This window comes from Colobus angolensis, unplaced genomic scaffold (assembly GCF_000951035.1).
Source record: "Colobus angolensis palliatus isolate OR3802 unplaced genomic scaffold, Cang.pa_1.0 Scaffold70, whole genome shotgun sequence".
Taxonomy (NCBI): Eukaryota; Metazoa; Chordata; class Mammalia; order Primates; family Cercopithecidae; genus Colobus; species Colobus angolensis.
The window spans coordinates 2,517,325-2,543,033 of record NW_012120710.1 but is presented as its reverse complement, the minus strand read 5'-3'; the positions used below and the strand labels follow the sequence as shown (position 1 = coordinate 2,543,033).

Here is a 25,709-nt window from a genome sequence, read left to right as displayed (position 1 = left end):
TGTATTACTATGTTGTTCGAAAAATCTGAAAGAACATTTTCTTACATTGTATTTCTTCATTTGAAAACATCCTAGAGCACATAATGGCTATACTTTTATACCCATTTCATATTGGATGAGACTCTGAAGCTTACTGTGCCAGGTTACTTCCCCAGGGTTATAGTTTATCAGAAGCAGAGTTGGTAGCAAGACCTCCTTCAGCATTCTTTCTTCTCCTACGCAGCATTTCTAACCATCAAAATCAGGTGATTTATGTGGCCACAGAATTCAAGGTGAGATAGTACTTGCCAGTGTTCGATGATGTGACTCTCAACCGTGACCTGAAACGTCTGATCTGTCTGAGCTTTTGAGGAAAAGCAGCATATGTGAAATTACAGATACTATTTGGATAGTGTTGAGAAGCTTCCCTTCTTGAGCTAGATTCTTTAATGCAATTTTATCAGCTTCTTGTCACGAGAGTTTGAGGGCCTTTTTGCAACACACTTTTCTGCATAAAAACAAGGAGTAAAGACTGAGGAGGAAAGATAGCCAAGGCTCTTTCTTCATGAAATGAATGATGGATAATAAAGGCCAGGGGTGCACTAAAACAGGATTGCAATCTGAACCATTAGTAGCTGCTCTCAAGTTTTGGATAAGCATCAATTCTGTTCATTTAAATTCCTTTTAGAATTTCAATTTTTTCCCCTAAGACAAGCTATTAAAGCACATTGGCTCTCAAAATCCCAAAAGAACAGCATCAAAAGGACAGTAAAAAGTATATAACACGTTCCCTACTTCTTTTAATAAGCATCTGCTTCAGAAGAAAGATTTGAAAATAAATACATTTAAAAAGCACTTTCATAAATGCATATTGGCAGGGTATGTTAGACTCCATAAACAAGATTAAAAGTAAATTTCTTTAGGCTCACAGAAAAGAAGATGATCAATCCCAATTGGAAGCTTGGTCTACAAGAACCATTGGTTACCATTTGGATCCAGGTGCAAATATTTTGGCAACCAATTGCAGAATGATCCATATATATGGAATCTACAATCTCCTTAATTAGGATTCTGGAAAAGTCAAATGGAAAAACTAAAATACTCCACACTGTCTCTCCCATTTGCTCAGCATCCTGGCTCATCAGGCAAAGAAACCCTTTGCCCTAGGAATCTGGTTAATGTAGATTTAGCCAATTATCACTGGGACAATCTCTGTTTCATACTGGCTTTCAAGGAGCTTTCACAGGTTGATCGTTTTCCATACTTGGATTTTCATATCTCATTTCTCCTTCCCATGTATCAGATTTTAGCTGATTTTCCGAAATGAGGGAATGAATATTCTAAGTGAGAGACCTTTTAAAATGTATCTGTGACTTTTCCTTCTTTGCCTATTTATACCAAAATTATTTTGTGTGTGAAAAATCAGACCTTGGCGATGACCTTGAGCAGCAGGATATAAATAACTCCCACAAGCTTAGCATTCCAATAATGGAACACTAGGCATTTCAGCTGACTTCTTCTTTATGTTTAATGAGAGATTTAGAGAAAGAACAAGGGGATCAAGCATGGCTGCAGTTGTGGGAGCGGTGAGAGAAAAAAGGAGATGACATCCACATGTCAGTGTTGGCATACCTCTTGCATAGGGGAATATCTATTGCACTGTTAAAGGTTGTCCCTCTTTATCTTCTAGTGACCCGGCCTCAGGAACTACCCCAAGGCTCCTCTGCTGTACACATTAGCAGGAACTGTACCATAAGGAACAGGTACGAACTCACGTGAGACTGTGAGGTCAAGTGTAAGCAACAATTGGTCACTAAGGCTATAGCTGTCTGCTTTTATGTATAACCAAATACAATGTGGAGAAGGGAGTACTAGGATTGGGCTTGAATTCTGGACCCAGCAACTTCTGAGCACAGTACCCTTAAGCTCCCTCACCGCATAATCTTGAGGAGTTACTTCCCACCTCTTGACCACATGTCCCTCATTTGTAAAACTGGATTTGAAACCAACTACCTCATAAGGTTACTGTGCAGATTAAATAACACAATGTAGGCAAAATTGTAAACACAGTGTCCAGTATCAGGATAGATCTAAATAAATGGCAGCTAAGATTACTCCTAGCTTGACCTGCAGAAAGCAGACCTTGTCCCTGGGCTGAATGCCAGCTATCTCTCAAGATTTATGTGATGGTTAAATATACATACATAATGTTATTAAGATATAGTTGATTAAAATCCCCTAGTAAAATGTCTGGCACTTGGATGGTACTTAATAAATATTAGTCTAATCTGAACCTGTGCCCCCAACATGGCTTCTCAGGGTTATAATAATGTGGCACTGATTAACCTGATGTGAACAAGAAAAACTTTTAAGACTATTTTCCATGATAATGAAACTTTAAAGTTTTATTCTGTTACATTTAAGAAATATCTTAAGGCAATTAAGTAACTAGAAAATAGATAAAGGATAAAATTAAATAAGCTCTGCCACATGGTCATGTCAGATTTATTTAAGGGTTCTGGATAACTTAAGCACACTAGTACCTTTTGATTAAGTCAAACACGTATGCTTTTAATTCCTAAGTCAATAAAGGCAACAAAAGGTAAAAATGGCTTTTGAGGGAAGACAAAATAAATTAGGAAAACTGGGAGAAGTAGCTTATAGGGAAATTATTTGCCACTATCTCAGTCTTAAGTCTTAAAACAGGTAAAATCAGCAGTAAGTCTTTCTTTCTTTTTTTTCTTATTATCCTTTTAGTTTTCCCAAGTATCTTCAGCAAGCCTTAATGCTTGGGATTTTCACCACAACTAGGCAAGTTCAAGTTGTATATTCTTTAATCTACAGGCACTATTCACAAGTTCACCTACGATGTTGTGCTGGAAGTTAAAGAGCTGAGCTACTGTGGAGATATTAAGATGAATATATTTAAGCTGCATGGTGGCATGCACCTGTAGTCCTAGCTATTCAGGAGGCTGAGGTGGGAGGATCATTTGAGCCCAGAAGTTTGAAGTTGCACTGAGCTAAGATCGTGCCACTGCACTCTAGTTTGGGTGACAGAGCAAGACCCCACCAAAAAAAAAAAAAAAAAGAAAAAAGATAGGTATATTTTGTCACCAATTTCACAAAAACTTCTCTCTCATACCCACCCATCATTACATTTTGGAGACGTGTTATAGACATTACTGTGGGAAAACTTTTACAAATCTGCTTTTATATAAACCCAAAACTAGAGAATTTTCCAGGTCTGATGACAATCCCATTTTCTGATTCCTGCAAGCATTATGCAGAAGCTGCTGAAACATAGGTTAAGACAGGAAAAGAAAACGAAAATGATGGGTCTCTTCCAAAACACTATTACCATAGATGATAAAATGTCAACTGTGCCGGTAAAGGATTCTCACAAATGCAAGCCTGAGGGATGCTACAGCAGCAGAGCTTGTACTTCCTTGTTTTACCATTAGTTTATGATTTAAACCTACTTCATAAAGAGGGAATGGCACACAATAAAAATAAAATCACATATATTATGATATAGTTCATGGAAGGTAAGTTAGAATGATCTTTATTTTCTAATTTTCTTTTAATGGGCTTTGTAATTATAAAACACATATTGACTATAATATGGGAACACAGGGGATGCAATCCAGCAGTTCTTTTCAATGGTTATAACATATTGGTGCACAGTCCTTATTAATATATTAGAAAAATTATGTAGAAACAAATGATGTTGAAACTCTAGTGACAACTATTTTAGAGCATCCAGAAGCCTCCTTATGCTGTGAATGACAAAAAGGTATGGAAATGGAAGCCATGGCTACTTCTAGTCACTAGGCTTGGTCTTACAGTTTCATACCAGGAAAAAAGCCAACTTTTACTTGAAGATAATATACACAGGGATGCACTTGGTTCCCGAGAAAGAATTTACTCACCTTATTCATGCATCTATTATTAAGCATGTTCTCCTGGAACAGTCAACAATAAATGAGTAAAATATATCCCTTTTGTTAACAATATAGTATCTGTCCCTTTGAGGCTATTTTTCTTACTTTTATAGTTCATTATTTTTAGCAGTTTCTTTTCCCTCAGGATGTAAAACTGACACCTGGTCAGAAAATTTTCTTTGACCCTTTTCAAAATATTAATGTGCCTCGAGTATATAGTCACTGCAAGATTTACACATTAGGCAAACAAACAGAGGTATCAGAGTAGAAATTTATTTCTAAAGTTTGGATTAAATGAAACTCTCACTTTTGTTCATTCAAAAAGCAATTAACACTATTTAAAAAACAATACATTTTATAATATGTGTGTGTATATGTGTGTATCCTACTTCATTGCAAGTAGCACAATTCTTTTTTCTATTATTATACTTTAAATTCTGGGATACATGTACAGAATGTGCAAGTTTGTTACACAGGTATACATGTGCCATGGTGGTCCGCTGCACCCATCAACTCCTTATTAGGTATTTCTCCAAATGCCATCCCTCCCCTTGCCCCCAACCCCCTGACAGGCCCCGGTGTGTGATGTTCCCCTCCTGTGCCCATATGTTCTCATTGTTCAACTCCCACTTATGAGAGAGAACATGTGGTGTTTGGTTTTCTGTTCCCGTGTTAGTTTGCTGAGAATGATGGTTTCCGGCTTTATCCATGTCCCTGCAAAGGACATGAACTCATTCTTTTTTATGGTTGCATAGTATTCCGTGGTACATATGTGCCACATTTTCTTTATCCAGTCTATCATTGATGGGCATTTGGGTTGGTTCCAAGTCTTCGCTATTGTGAATAGTGCTGCAATAAGCATACGTGTGCATGTGTCTTTATAGAATGATTTATAATCCTTCGGGTATATACCCAGTAAAGGGATTGCTGGCTCAAATGGTATTTCTAGTTCTAGATCCTTGAGGAATCGCCACACTGTCTTCCACAATGGTTGAACTAATTTACGCTCCCACCAACACTGCAAAAGCATTCCTATTCCTCCACATCCTCTCCAGCATCTATTTCCTCACTTTTTAATGATTGCCATTCTAACTGGTCTGAAGTGGTATCTCATTGTGGTTTTGATTTGCATTTCCCTAATGACCAGCAATAATGAGCTTGATTTTATCATGTTTTTTGACAGCATAAATTTCTTTTGAGAAGTGTCTGTTCACATCCTTTGCCTACTTTTTGATGGGGTTATTTTTTTTTCTTGTAGATTCTGTATATTAGCCCTCGTCAGATGGATAGATTGCAAAAATTTTCTGCATAATTCTTAAAAAGCAGTGAAATAGGTCCTCAGAAAATGTTTGCTGATGAATGAATGAGAATTTTAAAAGCAGAGAGGACAGAAGAGAGAACAAGTGAAAGCTGGGGGGATGCCCATGTTCTGTTCCCTATTTCCAAAATTATAGTATTTATGTTTTTGAATAAATTAAACAGATTCCTCTTAGAAGAACTGAACACCTCGCCTCTAGGATTTTAAAGTCTTTTTCTTAATGACTATGTATAGTATACAACACTTTTGTAGTCTCGAGATTCAGTGGAATAGTATTAATTACTCTAACTACAATGCACTGAAGCCTTAACACTTTTTTTTGTAAATACAGTTTCAATGTTTCATATTTGTCTGTAACAGCACACTGGTTGTTAATTTTTGGGGAGAAGGCCGACTTGCAGTAGAAGCCTTGTTAGTATCTTTCCCTAGGAAAATTTATGGGAAAATTAAATGTTTGAAATCTTTAAAGAATACAACCATTATAAGATTAAACACACTGGGGCATCTTTTGTAGGACAGTGAGAAATACGAAAAAGAACAAATTTTTACTCAATGTCCATTAGGTGCCAAACAATTTTACATATACTATCTCATTTAACCTTTATAGTAACCTCTAAGAATAGGCACAGTTACTAACCCAGTTCAGAGATTATCAAACAAAGAGATTAAGTAATCAGCCTAGTTCAGGGTAACAACGAAATTTAAACTCAGTTTTGTTTACTCTAAAGCACATAGTATTTACACTTTATCACATTAACATTTCTAAATTGGGATGTTGGTGATGAAATTAGATATTGTGTATTATTCTTCAACTGGATATTTTTTAGTTCTCACTTCTGGCTTTTGAACTAAATTATCTTTTTTCTTACACACTCTGCTATGTAATCGTTGAAGTACAATGGAAAATTTAACATCCATTTCCTCTACTAATTAATAGCTATCCCATTTCTAAGAAAAGCAAATCTTAGCACAAAAACCACCCATGTATGGCATTTATCCACTCACATATGTCAAACTTTCTGACTGATTTTCCTACTAGCACTTGCAACTGAGCTTCCTTAGTTGCTCAGTAAACCTATGTGCATGACTTGGGTTACCAAGTAGTAGTTGGGAGTAAAATGAATGGAGAAAAAAGTGCATTTAGAAAAGAAAAATTAGGAAATGATTAGGCTCTCTGGAAGCAAGTGAGAAGTGAAAAGTGAAAAGAAAAAAAGAGAAAAGAAGTGTTACCTTGATAAAGCACACATATACAAAAAAGCCACAATATATTGTGGTCATGAAGAGAGGTTTCTTTAGTAATTAGTGGCCCCTATTTCCATTCCTGTAAAATCATTTCTCAGTTTGCAGGATCACGACTCCATCTGTGCAATTGCTGGTTCACTGTTACATACTGTCCCAGTGTTGAAAAACAAGTCATACGCCAGTTTAAATATTATTGACTCATTGAATTATTTTACTAGGAGTGCATGTTGTGATGAAAGGCCAGTCTTTTGTTATTTTTAGAATACTTACTTGAGCTGTATATGCAACTGTATTATTCTCTCACTATCATCTTTCAGTTTGATATCAAGAAATACTAAATTTATGATGAATCTATTCAGTTTGCTACCAAAAAGCAGTAAGGTTATGGAGAAGTATTAACATTGTCAAAAAGTACTAAGGTTATGGGGGAGATACACAATCATTAATCTGATGGGATTTTGTTAAATATGAAATTGTCATGAAAATGCAAATAACTATCCATTGCCTTTTTCCAAACCACAAACAGATTTTATCTCCATAGTTTCAAATAATTCTTCATATTCACATATATATCTTTCATGAGTACCAATAAGAGGTACAACCAACACTCTTGTTGCAAAATGGGCCAACTGCCCAACAATGTATGCCTAGAAGGAAGGATGACAAAGACAGGTCTGTTTATTCTATTACTTACACTTCAAGGCTAAATACTAACCCTAAATTTTAAGGATCGGTAATAGCAATAATAATGGCAGCTAACAGTTGATTACTTATTACATATTAGAAACTGTCATAAGAATTTTATCTGTAATAGCTCTTCTTTTTCCTTCAAAATAAATCTATAAGGTAGGTACTATTGTTAGCCTTAGTTTGCAGATTAGGAAGATGGGGCTAAGCTACCTTGGGAAAAGGAACTTGCTAAAAGTCACACATTTGGCCTTAGCCAAACCAGGACTTGAATATAGGATCTTCTGACTTAAAAGCCCTGTGACACTACTTTATTGGTACCAACTAGAGGTAGCAGGAATTGCCAGAGTCCTTCTGGACAACTTCCTAGTTACTCAGCACTGACTTTTTACACAACCTGGGAAAAACTGGACAAAGGAAAAGCTATCACCACTTATGCCAGCTCTTGCCATGCAAGTATAAAATAGATTCCACCCTTAATGTCACTTTTTCAAAAAAAAAAAACAAAGATCCTTCTTAGAAGGAAGATTACATGTAAAACCATAGTACCTTTTATAATTTGAACACATTTAGATATGTCTTCCTTGGTTTCATGTTACCTTCTCTAACATCCAAATAATAAAACAACCAACACAAGTTTCCATTCGCCTCAGGTAGGTATGGGGTTGACATTAGATGGTTTTTTCTGTGTGACAGGTGTGCTGACAAAGCCCTCATCTGGCTTCATGAATACCTCAAAGTACTTTCTTTCCTTTAGAAAATCTTGGTGTATGATTACTCAAACCTATCTAAGAAGTCATAAATAAACGTATACATATATTTATATATAAATTAATAAATGTAAGGGAAGGCTGAAAATCTCACAATTAAATGTTTATAAAGCCAATATTTTGAATACCTGGACTTCCCTGAAAGTCCAGGTTGTATGGTTATTGGGAGTTTTATCCCCCTTCTCTCCTAGGAAGAGCTCCATATAGTTGAGTGACAGTAACATCTGTGTTTCTCTGGGGAGCACATTTAATTGATTCTAGTAATAATATATATCATGGGTTGAGTGATATATATTGTGCTTGTTTCCAAGTACTTCTTAAATTATCAAATATTTCAAATCAGTATACAGCTGAACACTAGTTAGCTTTTAAAACTATATGGCATTCTTGTTAGTCTGAATCTTTAAATTTCAACTTTGTGTATCTTTCTGCATTGCTTTTAAATATGGGTTTTATTTTAATGTGTGCTGATTTTTCTTAACACAAAAAGAATCCATGAGTGCAAAGTCCAACAATGCCCTAGCTTGTTATCAGTGTTACTGACTGCCTCATTGTGAGGGAAGTAGTGTTCTCTTTTTTCTCAATTCAAGACACATATCAGTCTTCTAAGACTTCTCCACCAATGTGGCAGAGAAGAATGAGTCGAATACCAAAATATCTAGGAACAATCTGAAACGGCATGCCACAAGCATAAAAATAATTTGTAGTATCTTGCTTATTTTTTAAATTCATGAGTATTCTGCATTCTAATCTATAACCATGTTAGTTTTACGGTAAACATTAAGAGCTTTTTCCTCAGAATCTATAAATCACAGTGGATACCGCATGAATGTGCCCCACATTTGTGTTCCAGCCCTTTGAACACTGCTATACTTCTGGTACTAAGAGACCTCAGTAAAAAGTATGGACTGTGTATCAATTTTTATTTTAAGGGACACAGACCTGTAGCTAATTGCATAGCCTAGGATCACCAGTGCTACTAACATTTAATTGTCTGACACAAATGCCTATCCCTTTTTCTGTTTCTTTTTTTTTTGACAGGGTCTTGCTACCCCTTTAGCCACTTGAATAGCTACAGGTGTGTGCCAGCACACCCGGCTGATTTTTCTATTTTTTATAGGGACAGGGTTTCATAATGTTGCCCGGACTGGTCTCAACCTCCTGGGCTCAAGCAATCCACCTGCCTCAGCCTCTCAAAGTGCTGTACAAAGAATAATATAGATATTAATTCCTTGCAAATACTGCAGTTTGAGTTAATTTCAAAATTATAGGCAAGAGACACTGCACCCAGTCCCTATTCCTTCTTATACGAGAGAAGATCTAAAACAACTTCCCTCAAAGTAAATCCTTTTTCGAAATGCCTTTCATATTATAAAATGGAATTTTATCATGGAATTACTCCAAGAAAGAATTCCAAAGACCAAGCTGAACATTTTTTTTTTTTTTTGTGAAAAACGTACGATATCAACTCATGTTTGATATGATAGATTTTAAAGGGCTAAGATATAGAGAATCACATTCCTTTCCAGGAATTACTTTTGTTTTTATGTCCTTCTAGACTCTAGAATATAAATCTACTCTTAGAACATCACATTCCTTGTTTCGTTTCTTCTTCTCTCTTCCTTTCTTTTCTTATTTGTCTAGCTGAGATAAACTATAAAATTCTACCGCTAGGCAATTCCAATCTGAATTTCTTTTTTCTTAATTTAATGCTTCAAATTGTCTGAATGGGTTAGTATCTTTTTCTTCTATAAGCTTAAAATCATGTATTAAAAGTTTACTTAAAGGAAGAGATTCCTACACCAATAAAAAAGCAGCAGAGGATAAGTTTGTCACATATTTATATCTGTTAATACATGTATCCAGGTTTCCCCACTTATAAAATCAAGAATAATGTACACATGAATTCCTTGCAAATCCCACAGTTTGAGTTAATTTCAAAATATTGAGTTGGTTATTTTCACATTCCAGAGCTCCTGGTCTCCTTCCTGGTTGAATCATACAGCTAAAATACCTCAGGCAACGAGACGTCAAATTCAGTAGCACAGTTTTTCAGACAAAAAAAAAGACTAATTCCTGAGGACCATGACAGCACGTTGAAAATTTGCAAGCATGGAGCCTACACCTTCCTCCAAATAGAAAGCAAGCATAAACACAAAGTGTGATGCCCTCACCTGGGTCAGGTGGCACACAGGCACAGGAAAAGAGAGTGTTGTAGCCCACTTTGAAGTTGGAGTTGATGGGGTAGTAATCTGCAAGCTTGATCATCTTCTTGAAAGCATCATAGATAAAGATGAAGCTAATCAGAGAAGAAAAGCCCTCCTCCGTGAAACGTGTGAAGTATTGAACCAAGAAGCTGGCATCAGTGGCTACCAAAATGAGACACAGGAAGGCGGACCACAGGCCAATCCAAAGGCGAAACTCCAAATAGTCAAAATTATTGTCCCTGGAAAAAAGAAAGAAAGGTGTTTAGATCCCTCCTCCTTGGAACACAAAGAATAATATAAAACTACCAAATGTCTACAGAAAGATTGACAAAAATACAAGATCACCTTTAGCCACTAAACGTGAAACTCTATTTCAGCCAGAAAGCACTAAGTTTAAGAATTTAGTCTAATGATACAATTTCAAAACAATAAAAGTTTGAGGAAAACACATTCAAAGTAGTTATATCGTTTATATGTGAAAACCTTATTATTTTTCTCATTCAAAAAATATGGTCCCAACCTTCCTAGACTTTATAGAGTAAATAATTTGCAAACTTAACACTGGTACTTAGTATGTGTTCAATAAATGTTTGTATGAGCTTTATGGGTTCATAAAGACACTAAGATCAACATGTTTTCTGTCCCTATGCCATCACAGTCTACTGAGGGAAACAAATCAATAAATGTATCGCACTATAAAATACTAAGTGATAATGTTACAGAAGAAGGAGTAACTAATTCTGGTTGGAAGGAAAGAGGAAGTTGCAGAAAAAATTCAAGGTGTTCAAGGATAAGTAGTAGAAACTTTCTGGACAGACCAGAGAGAGCAAGGCCAGGAAGAGGAAAAAGTAGTTAAAAGGATAACATGGCACAAGATGGCCTGTACTGCTCACTGTGTGTGGACAGACTGCCACCAACATGAGGTGGAATTAGAAATATGAGCTGTCATCAGATCAAGAGAGGCTGTCTTGCCATGCTACTGCCAGACCCTTCCACTTCTTATGAAGCTTATGAAGCTTGCCCACAGATCTGATATTCTTCTGCTGAAGCTGGGTGGGAAGTATCTTGCAACCAACATCCTTCTGTGTTTGTCCCACAGCAGACTTAGAATAGGCTACTTCTATCAAAGGAGATCACTGTCTTTTGAGGCCTTTTCCATTTCTTACAACTGAATTATTAATAATTCAAGATTCACAACTCTGAAAGGATGGGTCAAATGTTAATGTCTTACCATTTTATACTGATTCCTTTAAAAGTATGTGGAGAGTGCTTTATAATGATTTTTTAAACTCAATTTATTTGTGATGAAAAAACAGGTAGTAGTATGTATTACTTGCAAGAGAATAAGAAAAAAGTCAAGGATTGTGCATGCTGGACACTCTAGAACCTTGCTTTTGGACAATGAGTTTCTGGTAACTGCTGATGATATATCTTAAAACTGCCCCACAGGCAATCAACTCTCCACCTTTACCAGCACCAACCCTATCTTACCCAACCCACAGGTAAGTTTTTGCCTGATACACACCCCCTCATTGATATCCTTACTGATATCTATACTTGCCTTACTGAAAGCCATTTTCCACACCACAGCCAAAATTATCATTTTTAATGAAAGTCAGACACCCCAGCTTAAAATCTTTCAATAGTTTCCCATTGCCCTTAGAATAAAATTCAAATTCTTTATCTAGCACAGTGTCTGGCACATAGAAAGTGCCCAATAAAGACTTGCAGGATGAATAAATGCATGTCTGTACTTAAGACTTGCCTGAGACAGTTACTGACACTGACCTATGAACTATATCTCATGCAACCAAGACATGACTGTTCCTATGATAGCTAAAAATTATAGAATATTAGAATTTCAAGTTCTTTAGGTACTGTGATGATTAGTTTTATGTCCTGACCAGGCTACAAAGTGCCTAGACATTTGGTCAAACATTATTCTGGGTGTTTCTGTTAGGGTGTTTTTGGAGAAATAAACATACAAATTGGTGGGCTTTGAGTAAAGCAGATCACCCTCCATAGTATGTGGGGTGGGAGGGGGGGGAATCTCATCCAATCAGTTGCAGGCCTGAATAAAACAAAAAAGATTGACCTTCCCCAGGGCAGCAGAGAATTCTCCAGCAGACTGCCTTTGAACTTCTGCAACATCAGCTCTTCCTGGTTCTACAGCAGACAGCCTTCAGACTCAAACTGGAGCATTGGCTCCCCTGGGTCTCCAGCCTGCCAGCCTTCTCAGCCTCTATAATTGCATGAGCCAACTCTTTATAATAAATCTACACACACACTCACATTTTATGGGTTCTGTTTCTCTGGAGAACACTGGCTAATACAGACACCAATCTGTCAAATTACGTCTCATTTTATAGGTAAGGACACCAAGACCAATGGAAGTTAAATCATTTATCCAACATTAAGGTTTTAATGACAGAGCTTGACCAGAAGCCAAATCTCTTGATTCTTAGGTGTTCGTTTCAAAAACTATAGCATGGTTCCCCATCTGATTTGCATTTAGCTCTAGATAGGGTGAATATTAAAGTCATTGTCCTTTGTTTCTCTCTTCTTATCTAGTCACGCAATTGAAATACGTTACCAAAGAAGGAGATTATTAATACTGGGGTAAGTTATCTTCGATAGACTTTATGGGATCCTTCTGAAGATAACTTTTACTTTACTTTGCAGTTTGCTTTATGTCCAGAACACCACTGTTTTAATCCTATGCATGTCTATGTGAGATACGTAAACTATAGAAAAAATTGAGTTCTAGAAATTTCAGATAATTGACATTATCATACAATGAGTCAGTGTCAGAAAAACAACTAAGAAACACAGTTTTGTTACTTCTGAGCCAACATACTTTTTCCCTAAAATAAAATAAAAATTTTAAACAACTACCTACTTTTGCTACCCTAGCAAGAAGATGAAAGAGCAATCTTGATTTGTTCTAGGAATGCTAGTAGTTGTTTATAGATTTAATGTTTACAGGATAGGATGAGAAACAAATCCATTAGCTAATGGTTAGGAACAACATTACTTTGGGTACAAAGGAAAAGATACATGTATAAACTTAAACCTAAGAATCTAAACAATATACTAAACTAGCTGCTTTAAAAGACTTAAGCAATCCCAGAGTAGTTCAACAAGAATGACCCAAATAAAGTCAATAAAACCAATGGCACTTCATTATGAAAGTGATATGTGTAGAGCATCAAAAGAAAGAGGAATAAGAAATGAGAAAAATTTAAATAAGTTGATCATCAGTAATGACTACAGTAAAATTACATCCAATAAATTCCCTTGGTGCCAAATTTAAATAGCAATTAAGTTTTAAAAAGCAACAGGAAATGATATTAGAGACCAAAGAAGAAATTATGGTGAATTAGAAGGAAAAAATAGAGTCATATCGTTATGGCACCACTCAGTGTTCCTAGATATTTTGAGTCATAGTTTCTCAGTAGCATAAAACCAAGAACACAGATAAACTGAAGAAGTCACATCTGAAATATGCTACAGAAATTAATGTGCAGCCACTGACAAAGAAATATAAACTCCCTAAAAGAATACATCCAGTAATACCATGGAAGAATTAAAAATCTGAAGGCTTAAAAGTAAACTGTTTAAAGAATATAGGAAAAAAAATACTGAATGACCAAATGATAATAATACAAGTTAAAATTCAACCTTAATTGTGAAGTTTTTATATAGCTTAGAACACATTGTTGAAACATCTTTCAGATTCCTCACTCAAGTAAAAAGAAGGAATCTAATTATTATTGTGATAAAATGTGTAAAAATAATACAAAACAGATTGCAGAATTTGGGAAAATTTGAAAAGCTGTGAGCTATTTTGAAAAGCTTTGAGCTATTTTCCTCCTTCTATTACTGATTTTAAGAGATGGCAGCATATCATTCATATTCCTTTAAAATAATTCTCCAGTTTACAGGGCAAATATCAAATCCTCAGAAATAAATCCATTATTATACAGAGTTTGAGTCCAGTGAACCTACAAAGCAAGGATCTACCTATTCTTCAACAGTGGTAAAACATGTTGGGGAAAATCTGGGCAAGACAAAGTAAAACAATTCTTAACTGAAGGACTTTTTCAGATCTCTTGCATGCTAAAGTCTAAAGTGAATTACCAAGAGGCGGGTATACAGTATACAGCACTTCCCAGAATTACTGGGACCACAGAAGTTTTTTTTCATGGAGTGTGGAATAAGACTAGTAATTGATGAAACACACTTTGGGAAATAATGATCTACCCAAATATTTTGTATCTAGACAGAATATTATCACTGTAGGTGCTATTACACAAACAAATGATATAGCATTGTGATTAAAATAATGCTTGCCACATATTACTCAGTGACGGATTTAAAGCATGGCTTCTCAAATGTTTCTTGTATATTTACAACTGTTATGAAATAAATCACTTGGAACTATGTTATGTTACCAATTATGATGAAAAAAAAGGAGAATGTGAAAGGAACTTGCTTAGCAAAAGGAAATAATCTGTATCCCACAATTACTTAAAACAAACTGGGACGCAAACATTTTCTGTAGATTAAGGCTCTGATCACATTTCAACCAATAAATCTTTCTGCAAAGTTTGTGCATGTTTGTTCCTGTTTATAGTACATCCTTGTTTAATCTTTCTACAAAGGCTTTCTTGTCTCACACAATGTTTCCTTAAACATATAAAAACTGTTTGACTCTTTCTATAAACTGACATGAATAAAATTCTTGCCAATGTTCTGAGAATTATGATAGAGAAGGGATTTATAATAATAATTACCTACCGAAAACTCACAACATTACTTAATATTTGGAACTTTTTACATTCTCAGAAGACTCCCGCTGATGTCCTCAACCCTGTTTTCAAAAAAACTGGTTTTAAACCTTCATTCCCGTCTCCACCCTATGGCTATTTTCGATAACACACACACTTTTAAAGGCTATATGTGAGTCCGTTCAGTCCATGATGTACTATGAAGGTAATCACAATTCTAAAATTAACATCCTAAAAATGTATAACGATATAAGACTGTGGGAATGCTGACAAGGAATGCCAGCAAGGCATGAGGCATTCTTCAATCTACCTAAGGATTGAGATCTGCCAGGAAAGGCGATTCTCTCTTAGAGGTATCAACTACATTAGAAAGAGGGTGGAAGACCCAATCTGATTTTGAATCTATTTGTGTATTAATGTGGCCACTTGGATAATTCACTTAACTCATTTTTCCCTTTCTTAAAATGATCTATCAATTTCTAAAAGAAAATGCTGATATCATAATTATGATGCCCATTAGAAATGTCTAGTGATTCCTGAAGAGACTTGGACTCTGGAGTCAGAAAGCAGGAATTCATATCCCAGCCCCACCGATGACTTGTGATGTAATATTAGGCAATTTGCTTATTGTTCCTGTGCTTACTTTTTCATCTATAAATCAGGATGTGGTCCCTACCTCACAGGATTGCTGTAAGAATTAAATGAGTTAGTACATATATTAGGATAATACTTGGTACATGATCAACTCTCAATAAATGTTAGGTATTTATTCAGCTGAGTTTTGGAAGCTATCTTTAGTTAAGAACATGAAACTGGGGTGAAGAGCAGTGGATTAAGTAAAGAGCGTCCTGTCTCTTTCATTATTGAATGATGTGAACTTAATCAATTTAATTTCTCTAGCATGTCAGTCAGGATCATGGCAGGAAATAGAAGGCATTCTGAAGTAACAACAAATGGCAAGGCACTCAGGGACCATCAACAGCAGGAAGCCACTACTAACTTCAGGCTTGAAAAGGCCAAGGAAGGAATAGAGCTACCAGAGCCTGGTGAGGGCTAGAGTCAAAGTGGATGAGCCACTTGACAGGGGCTGAAGTCCTCAGGGATAAGCACTGCCAGAATGCTGTGCTAAAACAAAGACGGTGAGCTGGGGAAAGGCAGACATACTCAGGCCTGTGTCTCTCTCTCTTCCTGTCCTGTTGGTGCTCCCCATTAGCCAAACCCAAGAGGAAGCCAGAAGGCAAAGGGGCATGGGTGTTGCTGTCCACAGGCATCAGCCCCTAGAGCATAGGGCAGGACAACAGGAAAGAGAAAAAGTGGGAAGGGAGCAAAGACTCACACGACGTAACAGTTTCAGTCGAATCACACCTGACACAAGTGGTGACTAGCTAATTGCTAAGACCCTTTCACCTCTCACATCTGAACATTCCAGTATTCTGAGTGATTTTTAGATCTACCTAATCATTATTCTATGCTCTATCTAGCCTATAAAGGTTCTACAATTAAGCAATTCTAATTAGCAATTAAATATGAATGTACATACTTGCTGAAATTAAATAGAAGCCTCTCAAAAACCAGGACAGGTCCAGTGCTGCTCAGAATAGTGAGTGGTTGACCAGCAAAAAGGCAAAAGATGGCTCCAGAGACAGCAGTGCCTAGGAAACTCTCCAACACGCCCTAAAATAAACAAAATATAGATGTTAAATGAAACACGTCTTTTTTCTTCTCATTTGTGATGTCACTAGGCAAACAAAGCCACGTGAATATACTATTAGGAGGGTCTTAACATATAAAGAATGAAGAACAAAGGCTCTCACCAATATGCATATTGCCACCATTTATTTCACCTTACATACAATTTAGTCATTGTTCCCTACTCCAAGGGTCGACCTGCTCTAAAGCACTGTAATTACTATGACGGCTAGTGTGTAGAAGGCAAAAGGTGGCTCTGATCCTTACTAAAATACTAACTGAAGCTTCCACACAAAAAAAATCAAATGGTTAGAAATGACTTGGTATCGTTGGTGGCATTTTCCTCTTTGTGGTTCCCTTCAGTGTTTTAGCCTGATTTTACCTTGCACATAGTAGGCACTTATAAGTAGCTATCTTCTATGCACAAAAGCTACCTTTTTTTTCCTAGAGAAACACCTTTGAAGTAGAGAGGTGCACAAAGGGGACCAAAAAAGTGATCTGTCCTCCATTCTGCAATTTCTAAAACACCAATTTCAAAAGACATTCTCATTACATTTTCAGTGTCCAATGTAAACTTATATAAAAGCTTCAGTTAACTATTTCTAGAGAAAATATATGTGCTGGAACATAAACAGGTAGTCTTTTATGGCCACATTTCCTTTTAGTTACATCTCTGGAAATCAACCCATTATTTTCCTTTAGCATAATAAAAACAAAGGATGTCAACAAGGATCATCAATGATGTCAACAAGGATCATTGACTTACAAAACTGTCCTAACTTTCCTAATCACGTCACTCAGGACCAATGCTTTCAAGGATGACAAACTAGCCTGTTTCCTATATTTTTCATTATTTCAAACTTTAGTTATCAGTTTAGTTAGTAGTTAGGTTGGTGCGAAAGTAATCGTGGTTTTTGCCATTAAAGTAATTAATAGCAAAAACTACACAATTACGTCTGTACCAACCTATAGACAAGCACATGTGTATTTGTAGGAAGGTTCTTTGTAGACATAAAATAATATTTTATGAAGGCATGATTTTTAAACATAAAAAGATGACAGAAACCCTTTATTCTATACATGAAGCTATAAATCTGAACACTAAAATTTGCAAAATAAAACATTTTCAAATGATTAAAGAAATTCTATAGCTTTAAAGGACACAATAATATATTCAGCGGTAGACAAAACAGTGGAGCAAAATCATGTGATCTCTTGGTATAGGAAGAGTTCTCTCTTCAATTAAACAATAAATTACCTGTTCTTAGAAGTATGATTTATGCCACATAAAATAAGCCTTTTAATTGAAACCACCCCCTGACTGGAGCAGAGTGGATTTCTGGGGAATCTGCAGTGCCCCTCAGTCGTTTCCTGTGACCCTCAACCCCCAAGTTAACCTATCCATCTGTCAACCTCACTAGGCCACCTCTTACCACTGTCCCAAAAGTTCTCCAGCAACTTCTCATTCACTTACCATTTTTAAAGAAAATACAATATACATAAAATGATTATGAAGAAATTGATTTTCAAATCAACTTACAAAACTTAAACACAGTAAGTTCCACTCAAAAGCTTAGGAGACCATTGTTATAATAATTACTCAAAATATTTCGTACACTACTTCAGAGACAGCAACATTCTCCGTAGACTGACACTAGCAGTACCACATGCTTCTCTTTTTAAGGATCGAATTCAATTCAGAAGACAAATGAAAATCCTTTAGAGCAGCACTAGACAATAATGGAGTTGGGATGACGGTGGATAAAAAACAAGAGGTGACAATTAAGTAGTAAGACTGGTTTCTCTCATGGCAAATATACACACTCTGAAAAAATCCAGAACATGCAGAAGTCTAGGTTTGAAGCCTGGCAGGAAGGTCTCATAAGGACTTCCATTTACATGGATGTAGGTCCAGCACACGGTTGAAGGGTGCCAACTCATTATTTATAGCCGTTCCGCAGAGAGACTATCTTGCTCATTCTTCCTCACAGGGACAGAAACCAGAATAACAAGGAAGGGCAGCAGAACCAAGATGTATTTATGCAGAGAAGACAGAAAAGGTTCTCCTAGACCAACAAATAGCATTTACCTTGATTTCTTAAACATTTAGACATTGAGATTCAGGGGAGTTAAGTGATATGAACAAATTCACACTCAATGTGACATAAGTCTTTGGGTCTTTAGTGTATGTACTTGCCCAACCAGACTTCACCCCTCATAAGGATAAAAGGCTGGGGTTTCAACCCTTGTGCATAGACAGTGGGCTTTCTATGTCTTTATAATTTATCTTTCTTTTTTTACAACTTACCCCAGTGTGTGCATAGATGAAAGGTAGAAACTTGAATGCTTCCTGTGGCAGGACAAGCTATGCTCTGGGTGCATGTGATAGGCAGATAAATTACAACGTTCTTTATCAAGCAAGGAGTGATATTTCTTATCACTGCTATGGGATCAAGACAGCACTGACTGAATGTAAGGGAGAACATAACGGGGAAAGGAGCAATTCAAAAGGAGAGATTTTTGCATTCTCTACTTGATTTGACATAGATACTAATCTTGGGGAGGATAAGAACAGGGTTTTCTGTCATCATCCATGTTTCTCTTTCTCTCATCATGCTATCCACCATCTCTACATGTGGTCTGTAGGCACTCAACAAATGCTAAAGGAACCAAGAAGCAAGGCCCAAATCATACTCCAGGTTCCACCTATCAAAGGTCAACAGGCGTTGTTGCTCATTCAGTAAAGATAACAACCAATTTCTTCCAGAAAACCACTTTAATTTATGGAAACCATACAACTGTTAAAAGGCAGATTATTTTTATTTCAGTACTTGATCCTTTGGTAAGTACTACAGTTTCCATTCTGTTGCTGACAATCTTGAAACAAAGACAGGTGATTTATTATACACACTGCACTGGAAACTTGCTTAAATTTAGAGATGTTTCCAGTATTTCTGAGAAAAGAACTATTTGACATTTTCCTCTTCACAAGACAGAAATTTAAAAAATAGTATCAATGAATAACTCTAGTTTAACTGTAACTAAAGTTTAAAGCAATTTATAAGGTGAACTATCAGAAATCTCTTTGCTGATTTATTATATTCAGTGTTCGCTGATACAAAAAGGTAAACAATGTGTGGATATGTGTATTTTTAAAAGCCATAACTCATAAAGGCATTTCTACACCTGATTTCTCAGAGGAACAAATTTCCTAGCAATTTATGAGGCTGCAGACAGTTGAGCTCTGAGGTGTGGAGCAACAGCATGCCACAAAGTGCTCTAGTCCATTTTGGTTGGGCTTTCATTCTATTCCACTTCTGATCATGTGACACCACTGTAGAAGAGTAGAAAGAGCAAACAACTGGCAGTCAAAAATCTAGAGTCAAGGCTCTGTTCTGCCAAAGAGAGCTGATGGTCAGAAATGTCACTTCACCTCAGTCAATTTCAGTATTTTCATGGAGAGGAAAAATTGAGATACTAGGGTAGAGCACTGGACTCTGGAGTCAGACAATCCCAGATCGATATCTATACCATATTATTTCCTAGACCAATGACTTTAAGCAAGTTATTTAACTTACCTATGCTTCCTGGCGTTAGTATGCATGTTAGATAGATAATGTATGTAAGGTGCTTAGCATAGTCTCTGACTGATAAAAACCTGTTTGATACATGGCAACAATATGTGTACTGTACTTATTTAAATATTAGATGACGGCTGGGCGTGGTGGCTCATGCCTGTAATCCCAGCACTCCGGGAGGCTGAGGTGGACAGATCAATCTACCTGAGGTCACGAGTTCGAGACCAGCCTGGCCAATATGGAGAAACTCTGTCTCTATTAAAAACACAAAAATTAGCCGGGCATGGTGGTGCACGTCTGTAGTCCCAGCTACTCAGGAGGCTGAGGCAGGAGAATTGCTTGAACCCAGGAGGCAGAGATTGCAGTGAGCTGAGATCACGCTACTCTACTCCAGCCTGGGTGACAGTCTCAAAAATAAATAAATAAATAAAAATGAGGAGGTTGGACTAGATAGTCTCTAAGGTCTCTTCCAGGTGGCTCAGCACAAAGAGCCTGTCTTGGAGTCAGGGACATCTGAATTTAAATCTCAGTTCTACCAGTGACGAACTGGGTACACTTTCTAAATCCTACTTCTCTTCTGTAAAATCAATAGCTACTTCACAGGATAATTATTTGGATAAAATGAAAGAATAATATGTAAAGAGCTAAGAACAGAGCCTCGTATAAAGCAGAGATACAATCTAATGTTGATTTCTTTTCCTTCGTTGCTTTTCATCACTTTCTTTCAGCCTCTCTCTATTATTTCTTTTTCCTTTAAGAGACGAAGGAGATAAAAGAAATGATGTGAAAAGATAAAATTAGTCTTCAGAAGAAACAGGTAAAAAAAAGCCTCTTTAGGTCTACAGTATTTCCCAGAGCAAATTTTAAATCAACAGAAGTCTTAGGCAACACTATGGCCATTGAGAGCCATTTCTTTACATTCCTTTGCGTCACACACAAGTCAATGATAATAAACAAAATAGCTTGTTTTACTTTACAGCAGTGAAGTCAAAATCGATATCCAAAAACATTTGTGAATATTTTTCAGCTTGTATTAGGGTACAAAATTAAACCAAGGATGGCCCGTGTTTTTTAAAAGTCAAGAAATTAGGACAAGTCCCAGAATAGTAAAACATATTTTTTACTAAAAGAAATTAGACCATAGGAGCAAGATTCTAAAAAAAATTAAAAGCCAACCACGATTTGTAATACCAGCATTTTATGTCTTTGAGCAACTTGGGACAAGGGCTGCCAAGGCGACCATTACCTGTCATGGCTAATGCAAAGCAAGCACATTCAAGATGATAAAACATTAAATATTAAAAATCTATGCTGTCAACTTTGACTTTGTTGCAATTTGGTTTCTTCATATAACACTAAAAAGTGACTTTTGTTGTTTTATGTCCTTTTTATTAAGGACTTTATTATTTGGATTAATAATTATAACCCTGTTTAGGGAGGCTGAGTGACAAAAACAGAAGGGGAAAAAAGGTTAAGGAGAAAAGTGGCAGAACAGCCTACGAAAACAAAAAAATTTTCTCTTTTTTTTGACAATTTTCCACCCACTAAAGTATGGAAAATAAAGGTGGCATCAAATGATAAAGCATTTACCAATATTACTGTCGTGTTTCAGGCTTTAGAAATTTTTTTATTTATAACAGTAAAAAGAAATGCCAGTCCTTGTGGTGGTGTTCATAAGAAACTCTGCAGCATATTCAATAATAAATTATAAAATTAAATTTTTCTAAATAAGCCTTTGAAGCTAAAGTTTAGTCAAGAATTATGAGGTAGCCCAATGCCACTGGAAATAAGTAGTCAGAGAGGAATTACCTATCTGAGTTTCGATGTCAGGTCACCAGCATAAGCCAAACCATATGATCAAAAATAAGTGGAGAAATGATTCAAGTATCTAAAGCAAATTTGGGTCACATGGGAGTCATCTCAGAAGATTTTTTAACAAAAAAAATACTGATTCTTTATTTCCACCCTAAACAATTAAATCAGAACCAATGAAGATAATGCCTAGGGATTCGGTATTTTTTTAAGTTCCCCAAGTGATTCCCATGTGCCCCAAATGTGAGATGTACCTCCCCTTCTCCTTCAGAAGAGCAGTAACAATTGGTCACACAGAACATTCACCTACATTGGGGAAGGAGACTGGATATACAACCCTCATTTTTTATTTCTCCTGTGTAGCTACAGCCAATAAATCAGTGATTTCTGTCCTGATAGATCACAGCTGCCACATCCACTCTGCCTAAACTACTTTGTCGTCATAAGCAGGATTTCTGTTTACAAAGCCAGCAGGAAATGAAAAAAAGGCAAGACTTGAAAGACGAATTATCTCCCTGCTTGAAGAAAAGTACAAGCCAAAAATCTTACCAAGAGTTCCAAGTCTAATAGACTGGATGAGCAAGACATGGAGGGCTTTCTAATATTTTTTTTGTTTGTTTGAAGAGCTGTGAATATATATCTAGATCATCGGAAACATTAGGCCCGTGTAACCTTACACAAAAACCAATTCCAGATGGATAAAAAATTTCAATGAAAACAGAAAAGAACTAAAATATGTGGGTAAATATTTCTTTAATCTTGGGGTAGGGAAAGCCTTTCTAAATATATGATGAAAAGAAGAAACTATTAAAAAACTGACAATTTTAGCTACATAAAAATTAAGATCTATACAGGAAAAGAAATCATAAATAAGGTTAAAAGACATGGCAGCTCTAAGAAAAATACAGTTTGTAATATTTCTCACAAGCAAAGAGAAAATATCCTTATTATACAAAGAGTTCTCATAAGGCAATGAAAAAAACCCTAAATGCCCCAAAAGGAAAATATACCAATGATACAAGTATAAAGAGTATAGACAATCAATAAAAATGCGAAAGGAGATTCACCCTCACTAAGTAATCAAAGAAATTAGAATTAAATAAAAATGAACCATTATTTTTCAACCCACAGAATGACAAAAATGAAAATATGGGACAAAATTCTGTTTTCACAAGGGTATAAGAAAGTGGACATCCTTGTCTGTTATTGGTAGATGTATGAACTGGTATAGCTTTCTGTAGTGTATTTGAAACAAATATCAAAAAATAAAATGAGCATATCTTGCAATCATTCTGCTAGAAATTTGCCCTAGGAAGGTAATCTCAAATAATAAACGTAGTTAATCACCTACATTTTTTTGTTTATAAAAAAACGGGAAAAACTAAAAGTCCATTAAGAGGGGCTCTGTTATAGTAAATTATAGCCCATGCATCATGTGTATAAATATATGTAGTCATTAAAAATGATATTAAATATTCATACTGAAGTGGAAAGACATCCATGAAATACTAAAATTGTGTAACAGCATGTATAAGATTTTATTTACATAAAATCCTATATATCAATCTATCTGTATACACATGAACTTTAAGATATATGGGAAAATGCCCATGACAATGTTAATAATGATTAATTTATTTATATAAAGTCCTATATATTAATCTATCTGCATATACATGAATTTTAAGATATATGGGAAAATGTTCATAACAATGTTAATAATGATTAATTCTGGTTGATGGGTTTAAGGGCAAAAATTACCTTCTACATAATTTTTTGGGATTTTTGGAATTTTCTACAATATATAATTATATCTTATTCTCAAAACAGTTGCAAGCCAAACACAAAATAAGAATTAGAATTTAGCATCAGTTGAGACTCCCCACATCCCTGCCTAAATTACTATCATTTTCTGATCACCAAGAAAATAGGGTGGCAAAGGTCTTTCAAATAAAAAACCCACCAAATATACATTACTTAACCTCAATCAAACAGGATTTAATTTACAACTTGCCCATGAAACAAAGCACATTATTTGAAGTTCCTTTAAAGAAGGAATAGCTAATCAATTTTAGAGGCAACCAGGTAATGCAGAATCCTTATTTTGTCACTAAATAGGTCTATTTATTTTTACCTACCAAAATTGTGTCATTCCTCTACCTAACTTTGAAACTGGAATATGTTGATGGTGTAGATTAACATCACCTTATATTTTCACTTCAAGGAGGAAATGCATTTTGGTGCCAAAGTACAACACTCAGCTAAATTGAAATTCTTGTACAATTCTCAATATAGTAAAGCAATTACCAATTTGCTTTAATCTTGCTGTTATAAATTACACATAATAGGCTTTGTAAAGATTCGTCTATCTTATCAAGAAACATCACATGTGAATAAGAAATGATATAGTTCCAACTTAAGCAGGTTGATTAAATATTCTCAGCACAGCTTTATGTTAAAATAAAGTCTCAAATTTGGAGATGCCAACTATAAATGTTCCTTATTATGAGACAAGTTCCCTTAAAATGTGCTCTGTTAAGCTCCATAAATATCACAAAATTCACAGAATCTAAAAATCTTACTGTATTCTTTTGCTAAAAGGTTTGTGAAAATAGGATTATATTTACTCCTGGAAAAAAATTAAAATTACTTTCTTCACTCAGTCTTCACTCTAGACTGTGCTTATTCATTCACAATCAACGATATAGTTTTAAATTAAAATACTTTCTGTATTTCATAACACTAAAAGGAAAAATTTTTTAAATAAGACTTGTCACAAGGTATCAAAAATTATTCCTTATATAAGTATCTTGCCCATAGACTAAGTAATCCATAAATATTTGTTGATTTAATTTGCATTAAGGTTCCATTCAGACAGTACTTTGAATGAAAAACCAATGGTAGTAATACATTCTACTGAAATATATTTATACGCTGACATTTAACAATGTAATTAGAAGTAGCTAAATGAATTGAGCAGTATACTTGTTTGGCAACCAAGAATATAAATGAATTGGCCCATCCATATGAATGGGTTCCACATCAGTGGACTCAACCAACTCCAGATCAAAAATAGTCAGGAAAAACAAAAAATAAAACATAACAATATAACAATAAATGCTAATACAAAATTTAAAATATAGTATAACATATTTCATAGTATTTGCATTGTATTAGGCATTATAAGTAACCTAGAGATAATTTAAAGTATATGGATGTGCAAAGGTACTACACAAATAGTACCCCATCTTGTAAAAGAGATTTGCACATCGATGAATTTTGGTATCCACAGGAAGAAAGGGAGTCCTGGAAACAATCCTCTGCTGATAGTGAGGAATGACTGTAACAATGCAGTGAGTTGGCACGCATGGTTACAGAGAGTTTAGTTGTGAAGGGGACATGTTTTTTAGGATGGTAAGGCTGAAAAGTCTTTGTTTACCTGACAATATGGCAAGGACACCAGAGCATTACTGTGGGACTTACTATAAGAAAAGGAAAATAAGAGTGTTGCACAATTCTCGGACTTCAGAAAGCTTATGTTCGAGTCCTCCATTGCTGAACTATAAAAAAGGGAAACAGTCACAAGTCAGGGTTGCATCTGAGACGAATGTAAGATCAACTCTTGGCTGAGTGGTTCAGTTATTCAAAGAAGCCCCAGCTAAAGTTTACTGCTGACATTTAACAAGAAATTTGTGA

The 25,709-nt window shown here is 35.6% G+C and overlaps 1 protein-coding gene across 3 annotated transcripts in view; it reads right to left on the bottom strand.

Moving 5' to 3' along the window:
• SLC4A4 (solute carrier family 4 (sodium bicarbonate cotransporter), member 4) overlaps window positions 1-25,709 on the bottom strand; it is a 343,922-nt gene that overhangs the window by 99,650 nt on the left and 218,563 nt on the right. For all 3 annotated transcript variants that reach the window (XM_011927128.1, XM_011927127.1, XM_011927129.1), the window contains exons 12-13: window positions 16,475-16,608; window positions 10,112-10,383 (exon numbers count right to left, since the gene is read on the bottom strand). In XM_011927128.1, coding sequence (XP_011782518.1) covers window positions 10,112-10,383; window positions 16,475-16,608 — 406 coding nt within the window. The remainder of the gene's footprint in view (window positions 1-10,111; window positions 10,384-16,474; window positions 16,609-25,709) is intronic.